The following is an 11232-nucleotide window of genomic DNA, read 5'->3' as shown; positions in this document are numbered from 1 at the left end:
TTAACTCAAATACTCTAAATTGTTCGGTTACTCCTCTTTTTTTTTCTTTTTTTTTAATATTTTTATAGGGAAGTATGTTGGGTTACTTTAAAGAACAAAAAGAAAAAATATCAAAAAAAAAATTCTCATATCAAAATCACGGTTTTTTTAAATCTTAAACAAAAATAATTAAATTTAAAACAAAGTGATAAACATCAATTAGTTATAGATAAACTTCTCAAATTCTTAAGGTATTCTACTAATAGATTTCTTTAAATCCTAATCATTTTTTATCTTAATGTCACACTAATTTGCCTCTTTTTTTCTTTTTTTTCTTTTTTTAATACTTTCAACAGTAGAAATCCTTAAATTTAGGTTTCTTTTTTCAGTTTCTTTTCACGTTCTATTTTAAAAAAAATAATATATTTTTTCATGGTCTGGTTCATCCAGTACCGGTATATAAGGATGAGGTTTTTTTTTTTTTTGTTTTGCTATTTATTTTCACATTCTTTTTCATTACGAAAGGACGATATATATTTTTTTTATATAGAATTATTGATGTAGGTTATCGTGGGATAAGGATAGGGGTCACACCAATTCTCCAAGTTGATCTTTTTAATTTCCCTAAAATTTAGCTTTTTTATTTTCTTTCAAAAATAGATATCCTAAAAATTAGGTTTTTTGGTTTTGTTATATTTCTTTTCACGTTCATTTTTATTTTGTACATATGGATGAGTTTTGTTTTGGATAGAATTATTGATGTAGGTTATCATGGGATAAGGATAGGTTTTTTTTTTTTTTTTTTTTTTTTTTTTTTTTTTTTAATTATATTTATTATTCAACTTACGGTGGGTTTTTGTTTTGATAATTAGGGTTGTTTTGAAAACATGAGTTAGTGGGAGAGTGGTTTTATTTATTTATTTATTTTTAAATAATGTGGGATCTGAGAACTTGGTAACCCGGCCCACTTTACATCCGGCCCAGGGCCCATGCCGAGGAAGAAGGAGCGCCCGAGGACGAAGTATGAAGGATTGAGTTGCTTGGAGCCCCGCCGAGGATGACCCTGTCCTCGGAGGACCGAGACCAACATTAAGTGAGGGAGCAAGCTCACGATAGGTTGTTACCTCCACACTAAATGCACTCACCTAACTCTTTGGCCGCACTAATAGGGATGTGACTTCTGGACAGGGCAGCCTTGGTTGCAGCAACTCATATGAGTACTAGTAAAGTGGCTGATGGGACGGACGGTCAGAAGGGAGGGGCGTGGATGATCAACAAGTGGAAGAAAGAGATTGTGAGGAAAGGGCTATATAAGGGGAAGAAACAAATAAATCAAGGAGAAGAAGGGGCAGAGACCACTGTCAAGCTCCTCAAATCGGTGCCGAGGAGCTTTTTTTAATTATTCAACTTACGGTGGGTTTTTGTTTTGATAATTAGGGTTTTTTTGAAAACATGAGTTAGTGGGAAAGTGGTTTTATTTATTTATTTTTTAAAAATACTTATCCTTATCCCAATTTTTTCAAATACTACATCACGTTTAAAAAATAAATTACAGTTATTTCTTATCTCTTAAACAAAGAAATGCACATTTATCCTTTTTATTTGTTTGAAAAAAATAAAATCACGTACTACTTTCAAATAGAGTTATTGAAATCAGGTTTTTTGGTTTTGTTATATTTCTTTTCACGTTCATTTTTATTTTATACATATGGATGAGTTTTGTTTTGGATAGAATTATTGATGTAGGTTATTGTGGGATAAGGATAGGTTTTTTTATAAAAAAAATTTATTCAACTTATGGTGGGTTTTTGTTTTGATAATTAGGGTTGTTTTGAAAACATGAGTTTGTGGGAGAGTGGTTTTATTTATTTATTTTTAAAAAATACTTATCCTTATCCCAATTTTTTTAAATACTACACCACGTTCAAAAAATAAATTACAGATATTTCTTATCTCTTAAACAAAGATTATCTCTTAAACAAAGAAATGCACATTTATCCTTTTTATTTGTGGGAAAAAAATAAAATCACATGCTACTTTCAAATATAGTTATTGAAATCACGTTTTAAAAAATATCTCACGTTCATCTTTTTTTCAAAATTATCTTTCTTAGACTGGACTTTTATTTTGTTCCAAAATACCCTTAAAAATAATCAATAACTCCTCTTAGAATTAGGGTCAACAATGTCAAACACCACTCAACCTCCCCTTAAAAACATAAACTCAGTGAGTATATGCTTGATTTGAATTTTAGTTATCATAATTTTTTTTTTTTGTTTTTTTGATAACATGTTATTATAATGTTGTATATGCTATAAAGTTCCTATTTGTAATATAAAAAAAAGTAATACATTTTATAATGTGAAAATAGGTTAATGGAAAATAAATCCAGAAAAACACGTATGACTTTGGTATTGAGACTAATCATGTAGTGCCACAACAGCAAGTTACGATGCACATTCAAATTACCCAATTATCCTTTATTAATTTTTTTTAAAAGAAATTCTCAAATCAAATCTTAGGGCTGTTTGGTACATGTGTTTAAACATATATTTTCAATTTTTAAACAACATTACACATATTTTCACACACTTTTTTACCTATACGTATTTTCAAAAAAATACAAACAACATTACTAGAACTAGCCTCTAAGCACGCGCGTGAGGCTCTTCTATTTTTTGGGTAAGAGTTAATTTATAGTATTTATTATAATTTGGGATTACTACATTTTCCAATCACCAAAAAAAACCTTGGGGTGTGATTATGACAGGAATTTAGACCCCTTAAACACACAGATTGCGTAGCCTAGATTAATTAGCCAAGTTGTTACTTAGTCAAATTAAGCAATTCTAGGTTAAAACAATCCAAACAATCATATCAAGAATATAAAGCAGTGGAAAATAAATAACACAAGATATTTATTCTAAGGGCATTCATTAACATGACTATAAAAATTTTACTAAGTTTATACATAATATATATATATATATAATGTTTGTATATTTGAAAATATAAAACAACTAATTCTAAAATGAAAAAAAAAATCAATTAAAATATTATCCATGAAATTCTCAATATTCTTCTTAAAACAATCTTAACTTTAGTTTGTCCAACCACTATTTACATCATAATAATAATAATAATAATAAACCTCTATTTGTCAAACCAAACCTTTTTATTTTATTTTATTTTTTAACTCTTCGGCTTTTGCACTAATAAATCACTTGGCACAAATATTATATGAGACATGTGGTGCAAAATTAGACCACAATTGAAACCTAATTGAATTTTTTCTCTACTTTGTATGATTGCACAAAAGCTATAAATTGATGTGTCACAAATTAGGTAGCATTATAATTTTTTTCAAGATATCAATAGGTGACTGATTGTATGCTTAAATTTGTGCTTTGGTGACCCATGAATGAGCACAACACTAAAAATAAAATTGGTGGAATGAAACTAACCATTTAGCATAAGAAAAAACTCGTTGCACACATACACCATGCCCAAAACAACTGAAAATGTGATTTTCAAATTTGAAATCACGACTTAAAGTCGCATTTTTAGTTATTTTGGGCAATGTGTAATAAACGCTACCCTTTCGTATATATGTATTTTTAATGCCTACAATGACAGAAACCTAAAGATTAAAGATGGTTCATTTAGTTAAAACAAGTCATTCTCCATAAATTGCTGTCTATTACACACACGTGACGCTTGCGTGTAAGTTGTTTGTACTAGTGTGTGCGCAATAGCTAATATTCCCTTCTCTAGAATCAATTATGATATGGGACCGAGAAGTTAATTATAATGCACATATCACATATGCATGAAGGTGATATTGATTTTAATATATGCTCTTTTTCACTTAAAATTAAAGACTCTAAGAAGGTCCTAAAATTTTAAACTAGTTCAACCGCCAAAAAGTGGTAAACCTAAAGGCCTTGAACTTAACCTTTTATCTTAAAAATCCCAAATCCAACAGTACCATTTAAAAAAAAAAATACAGACAGAGTGAGATTATTTTTTTCCAGAGAGGGAGAGAGAGAGTTTTTAATTTGAATGACCATTGTTATGTCACAAAAATGATGGTAGGAACTATGATGATCACACTCAAACAGAGTATTCCATCAACTGGTTGCCTTATACCTTTTTCTTTTAAATATTTTATTTTATTTTATTTGGAACGAAAGCAATAAAAGCATAACCTCTTACACTGAAAGCCAAAAAAGCTTTGTCACAAGGAGCTGAGTAGCATTATGACTGAACCCAAAAGAAAATCTCTATAGAAGAAGACAAAAAAAAAAATTTTGTCACATGCAGCAGTTTTTGGAAGTTTAGGTAATTGTGATGATATGAAATACAAAATATGTTCAACCATTTTCAAACCAGAGCTTCCAGTACCCTCCTACAAAGGGATTTGTCTAAATGTGCGGTCACTTTCATATGATTAAATTTATGACCAGGATATGGTAGCAACCGCTTATTCAATTCCATCCTTCACAACTACACCACAAATGTGAAGGTGTGTCTGGTCAGTTCTTTAATATCTGTACAAGTCTTAGTATATTCTTGAAAGCCTTGTTCTGCCTTCTCAAACCTGAACCACTAGTAAGAACCGAATGCTGAACATTACGTACGTAGTTGGAATTGGTATAGAGAGAGCAGTGGGCAACATCAATTGAATTCAATGATGTACTTGAATCATTAAAATGTCACATCAAAGTTCATCTCAAATTGCAGTATTTTTATGTACATTTCTAGTAAGTTGAAGAAGAGATGGTCCAGAGAAGACTACTCCAAGTCTCCAACTATAACTCAAGGAGAGAAATAGAAGCAGTGGACATACTCAAAAAAAATATAGATCAATGAAAGATGTAAATAAGAAATGAACCACAATAAAATAAAAAAAATAAAAGAATGGAACAGGGAACTAGCACTTTTAAGACATACTTCCAATTTATGCGTTTGAAGTGTGAAAAGTAGGAACTGAAGCCATAGTGATTTTTTTCTACCAAAAAAAAAAAAAAAAAAAAAAAAAAAAAAGAAGCCATAGTGATTTATGCTTTATAGCCACATAAATCGAGGTCATTCTCTCATTGATACCTTTAAAAGTTCCTAATATTTGCTGCTTTTGTTTTTCCCAGGTAAGAAAAAGTTGCCACAATGCAACCTTGGACAAATCCTACCTACAATACCTTCTAAATTATCTTCAAATTCTTGGAAAATCAGGCACTAATCTTTCGTTTTAGATACAGGATTGAGTGTGCAAACTCTGCAAATATATTGGATGTAAAATAAATCCTGTGTACTAATGTGCCACATACAAAAAAAAAAAAAAAGGGGGGGGGAGGGGGGGATATGTGACACATCTATATTGTGTCCAATGCGAAGAAGCACTACAAGCAAGCCAAATTCTGCACTGGATGTACCACATATAAAGATATGGACATGTGACAATTCTGGTGTCCATTATTCAAGGCAAATCTTGATCACTGCGTGGACATTATATGAGCTACATATACAGAGATGGATACACGGTCCATCTATCTTGCATCTATTATGCAACGGCATCGGATACGAGCCAAATCTTAGGCACTGGACGCAGATGTGCCACATATAAAGAAATGCACGTAACAGTGATTACTCAAGCACACTGCTGATTATTGTAAACTTTTTAAAGTGTTAAATGTGTTATCTCCGTTAACACCTACTGCTCCAACACAATTTGCTATTACCAGCCTATGTAAATGGCTGTCCAATGATTTTGCATTTTCTAATTTCTTCCAACTGTCCAAAATCGACTATAATAGCAATTTACCTAACAAAAGATGTGAAAAATTAAGAAATAGAAATACATTATTCTTATCTCAAAAAAAAGAAAAGAAATACATTATTCTGCTATACTTGTTCTATTCCAAGAGCCGCTGAAATGAGATTACATTAAGAATGAAGACAGACTAAAAATTCACTACTTCAGTTATAAGTCAAATTAGGCAACAAAAAATAAAGCAATTGTATCTTTGTATTGTATTCCTGTATTACAATGCATGTTATTGAACCTTCATAAATTCAAACTTAGGGCCCTGACCTTAAAAAAAAATCAAAGACAATAAAGAACAAACATAGAGATTCAATTCAAAGTATCATATTGTATTTGAACTCTCACTAACCTAGAACCTGTATTAGAAATTCTTTCAAGTCGGATAAAGATTTCTCCAACCAACTACGTGACAATTCATAAGACCATTGGCATGTATTAATTAAACAAGTCACGTGACACATTTAAAATGTTATGTGACAAAGTATATATGAATAGCTTTTTTCAACCATCACGTAGTGATTTGGAGAAATTTTCCTTTAAATCGGTTTGCAAGTAAACTTTTTGTGCAATGAAATTCATACATGATGTACATATACCGTATAGTCCAGTAACTCACATCATCCTACAAGATTCATAATTACCACCATTTCTGGGCATTGGTTGGGGGGCCATTGGCCGTAGTGGCGGTGGCCCTGGTGGATGCATAGGTGGTGGAAACATAGGTGGTGGCCCTGGTGGCCGAAACATAGGTGGAGGCCCTGGTGGATACATAGGAGGTGGTAATGGCGGAATGTGGCGGCAGCTGTCATACCATGGGTAATCAAGGCCTCCATATGGTGGGTATTCATACCCTCCTGATACTGGATAATGGTATGACACTCCATATGGAGCAGGAGCATATGGAGATGGAACATATCCATTTTCACCATAATAATAGTAACCTCTTTCCCTAACTTCACCATCAAACCGAATCCATTTGACCTCTGCATGTCTCCCATACCTTTCTAGCACCCTCAATAGTGTATTCGGATTTACTCTCCCAGTAACTTTCACTGTCCCTTCCTCAGCATCTATAGAAATATTATACACTCCTAGCAATAGAAAAGGTTTAAAAGAAAAGTGTTATAGGAATGTGCAACTTGTCCTGCAATAACAAACCAACCTATAGTTTATTTCTAATGAAAAAGAAATAAGAAACATTGAAATACGAGTGAAGAATTTGTTCTGAAAATTAATACAAACTTGGTAATTTAAACTAAAATAGCCATATTATCATCACGCGTTTTATAATTCAACTGACACTTCCTCTTCATATTGGAAAAAAATAAATAAAAATAAATAAAAACTGAAACTTCCTATTATTTTTAAATTTTAACAAAAAAGTTCAAGGATCAAATTCCCCTTTTTCTGACTACGGAATTATTAAAAAAAAGGCCACCTATCATCCCATTAATATCAATGAGTGTTGTTATTATTGTCATTATAAGTTAATACACAATTTTCTTGTAGTTTTCTATTTTATTTATTTACTTAAAAACACCCTATGAAATTAAACAAGATGAGTATCAAAAATAAATTATCAAATAAAGATGTAACAAATTCGCCAAAAAAATACATACCACCGACATTCTGCAAGACTTCCATCACTTTTCTCTTGCAAGTCTCACACTGTGAATTCACTTTCAGAACACAAGTCTACAAAGACAACAATCCAAGAAATTTAAACAAAAAGACAAAAACCAAAAATAAAGATTATTAATTTTTAAAATAAAACAACAATTAGACGAGAAAAAGGTTTTTGTTTCTAATCTAACCACTTCTGCGGAGGAGTATTCCATTGTAACCAACTTTGTTGGAGTTTTTTCAACTTTTTTCCAATGGGTTTTTCTGGAATGAAGGAGAACGAGAGTGATTTTTTAGCTATGACTAAACTTCAAAAATTGTGTGCCTTGACCTTAAAAAAAAAAAGTTACTATGAAAATATATTCTCCTTAAATATACAATACCATATTGAGTTGTCATGCGTTGAGATTGTCCTAAAATCTCTCCCTCCATAAATTAAAAGTTATGATTATATTCATCTTTCTATAAATTAACCTAAGCAGAATCTTTAAAATCCCATAACGAGCTCGAGATCTCAAATAAGGTAAGGATCAAGGAGAATTTGAATTGAGGACATTTCCATCCAACCAAAAGAATCTTCTTTTCTTTTTTTTCCCCTAAATTATTAATTACCGTTTAATATCTGTAGGGACCCAATTTGGATTGACCCTGAGTGATGGGTTTTCAGCCCAATAAGCCCAAACAATAAATTTTTAGAGTATGGGTCCAAGAACTAGTGCTGTTTTTCAGAAAAGGTTCTACTCATCAAGTAATAAGGGATACTTTCGGTTCGCTCTTTGAGTAAAACTATCCTCGGCTTTCTTTCAGTTGGTCTCTCTCTTTCTTTTTTTTCTTCCTTTTGTTTTTTGTTCAAAAGTCCCTTTCTATTTTCTTCGTTCCTATGTTATATACTCCGTTTTCCCCCTGTTTCCATCGTACACGTGTAGTTCTTATCCTGGGAGCTCCTTTCTGTCCCATCCAGTACCTACCGAAACTTTCAGCTTAGTGGTCATAAAGCTGCTTAGTTACTGTTTAGGTATCACCTCCACATTAATGCGGCCAGAGCGTTAGTTGGAAAGCATTTAATGTGGAGGTGATAGCCTTTAGAAGATATTTGCTACCTTCCCCGACGCCTCCTTAAGCTATATCCAATTTCCAGTTCAGATACAACTTGACGGAGTCTTTCCGCTAACATGAAGGTTACCTTGACCTCGGACTTTGGTGTCCTCGGACGTGTGTTATGCCGCTGTATATAATATCTACTCGTTTCTTTCATACTACCCATTTGATAAGAATAAAACTTTTTTAGGCTGTCCTCGGATAATTATGTGTTCTCGGATTGGGCCTTTGGGCCCCGAGCCCACTTCTAAAGGCTACTATACCTTTTTAACTAACAGGCCCCACAATATCTATTTGCCAAATCAGTTGTGACTTTTTTTTTTAATTTTTTATATAGATAATTATAATATGCTGTTAATACCGTAGTTCGAACCTTTTTCATTCTAATCTCCCAAACATTTAGTACATGGAGAGATGTCAATTTAGCTACAAGGTCATCAATTGGCTAAGATACTCGGACTATTAATCCAAAATGGTTGGAAATTGGCAAAGATTGGGTCCAATTCTCATGTATTGGACCAAATAATGACATGTGACGAGTCCAATGCACAAGAGGATTGGACCCAAGCCATGTATGTGAAAAAAATTTGCACTCTTTAAATAGGTGCGTGCAATAAACCTTCTAAGTTGCCCAACCCAAACCAACGCAACTCAATCCATGCAAGTCTATTAAGTGAGATGGGTCGGGTTGGATAACCTGCCACAACCCCACCCGCCCACCTATATATATATAAAACTTTGTTATGTTGCAAAATTCTACCTCACATACGCATCCACTTCATTTCTCTCATCTCTATCTCTTTCTTTTTATTTTTTCATTTCCACATTTATCTTCCCTAATAAACTCTAGCAGCTCTCTCTAAGAATTTGTTATTATTCTTAATCTATGTACATGTCCAATTTAAGATTCTTAGATGTTTTTATTTTTAGTGTGATAAAATTTCAATGATTTTTATAAAAATAATGTAGTATTTGTGATATTTTAATAAAATTTGAAAAATTTTCATTCATTTTTTTATTTGAGGGGGGAAACTATTATTCAATTTAATTGAAATAATTTCATTTATATAATTGTATTTGTCAACCTGCCTAATTTGTTCAACCTGCCAAGTTAAAACTGTTAAAGATGTTCAACCGATTTGTCGTATTTATAGATTGGTGTCGGCAGCGGATTGCAATTTTGCCAACCTTCCATTAGGGGGTTATAAAAATATTGCCCTCCACCCACTCAATTTAACATGTGCACACCCCTCTCACCCAAAACAACCCCACCCCCATCATAGGTGTTTTTTTCTTTTTTCTTTTTTTCTAACTACATTTTATATTTTATATATATATATATATCTTTATTGCGTGTTGTTAGGTTCTAAAGATTTAGGATTTTATGTATTTAGAACTCTAATGTGTAGTGTTGGCAAACCATGATCAAAACAAGTTGTTTAGTCTTGTTTAGGCTTGCTCAAAGTATGTTTATTTGTAAAACTGGAATCGAGTGATTGCAAATTTATTGGACTAAATCTGTAAGGCTCTTTATACAGGTTGATTCAACTAAGCTGCTGTCTACACTTGCAACTATGGATAGTAGTTAGGCTGAATTGAATTTTATGAGCATTATCTTTGTAAAGGGCTTTTTATTTGTAAAACTTTGAGCTGTTAATTAGGGTTTTGTCACGGATTGCCAAAGGGAGAGTTTGTTAGGTTCTAAGGTCTTAGGATTTTATGTATTTAGAACTCTAATTTGTAATGTTGGCAAACCATGATCAAAACATTGTATTTAGTCTTATGTAGACTTGCTCAAAGTTGGTTTAATATTGTAAAGTTGGAATCGAGTGGCTGCAAAAGTACTTGGGACTCTTGGCCTGGCTCGATCGATCGAAGAATAGACTCGATCGATCGAAAGTCGCACAGGTTGAATTTTCTGCAGAATTTCCAACTCAGCCCTACTTCATTAAACGTTTAGGGTTTTATGTTTTTACCCTAGGTATATAAACAAAACCCTAGTCACGTTTTTGGAGGTTGTCCATATTGTATTGTTGCTCATACATTGCTGTTTTGTGTGAATCTCGTGTGAGATCTTTGAGGAGCTTTCCTTTACACAAAACTTAGGGTTTTCACGGTGGAGATGATTTCAACATCTTGAAGATCATTACTGTTGCAACCATTGGAACTTAAAAGAAAAGCAAGAGGGGAGCTTGTAGCTGATTGAAGAATTCAAGAAAGAAGTAGTCTGTGGATTCGGAGCCTGCGCGTGGTCGTGTCAGGAAGTTCTACTGGTGGGTAGCATTAGGAAGTCGAACGGGGAGCTTGTAGTCCTTTTGTACGAACTTCAATTCTTTCATAGTGAATTCAGGTTAGCCTTGAGGATCGGTGGGTCAAATCCTCCCCAGGTTTTTACCGTGTGGTTTCCTGGGTGATCATATCTTGTATTATTTATTTTCCGCTGCATTATTATTCTTGATATGATTGTTGGATTGTTTTAACCTAGAATTGCTTAATTTGACTAAGTAACAACTTGGCTAATTAATCTAGGCTACGCAATCTGTGTGTTTAAGGGGTCTAAAACTGTTCAGCACCGTAAAGGAAAGAAGGGAAGGTGCTAAACAATAAAATTCAAACGAAATAACAAGTATCAAAGGTCCTACCATGCCCAAGTATCTCTTGAGGTTACGAGCAACCTCTTGCCTCCTCATGCCCCCCAGCCCAGCCAT

General features: G+C 32.9%; 1 protein-coding gene across 1 annotated transcript; it reads right to left on the bottom strand.

Moving 5' to 3' along the window:
- Nucleotides 1–6415: 6415 nt before the first annotated feature.
- On the bottom strand, nt 6416–11232 carry LOC111999084 (uncharacterized). Its single transcript, XM_065782489.1, has 3 exons — nt 11167–11232; nt 7423–7498; nt 6416–6894 (listed from the first exon to the last, which is right to left on the bottom strand). Exons 1-3 carry the CDS (start codon nt 11230–11232, stop codon nt 6416–6418), a joined length of 621 nt encoding a protein of 206 aa, XP_065638561.1.

Source organism: Quercus suber, unplaced genomic scaffold (genome assembly GCF_002906115.3).
Source record: "Quercus suber isolate HL8 unplaced genomic scaffold, Cork oak 2.0 scaffold_304, whole genome shotgun sequence".
In the NCBI taxonomy this organism is placed as follows: Eukaryota; Viridiplantae; Streptophyta; class Magnoliopsida; order Fagales; family Fagaceae; genus Quercus; species Quercus suber.
This window is presented reverse-complemented; position numbering and strand designations above follow the sequence as displayed.

Bases quoted from the DNA above. Each gene is read 5' to 3' on its own strand.
- LOC111999084 (XM_065782489.1), bottom strand. From the start codon at position 11,232: ATGGCTGGGCTGGGGGGCATGAGGAGGCAAGAGGTTGCTCGTAACCTC. The intron at 7,499-11,166 runs GTAGGACCTTTG...TTGTCTTTGTAG, and splicing joins TCAAGAGATACTTGGGCATG to ACTTGTGTTCTGAAAGTGAA. The intron at 6,895-7,422 runs GTATGTATTTTT...TTCTATTGCTAG, and splicing joins AGTCTTGCAGAATGTCGGTG to GAGTGTATAATATTTCTATA.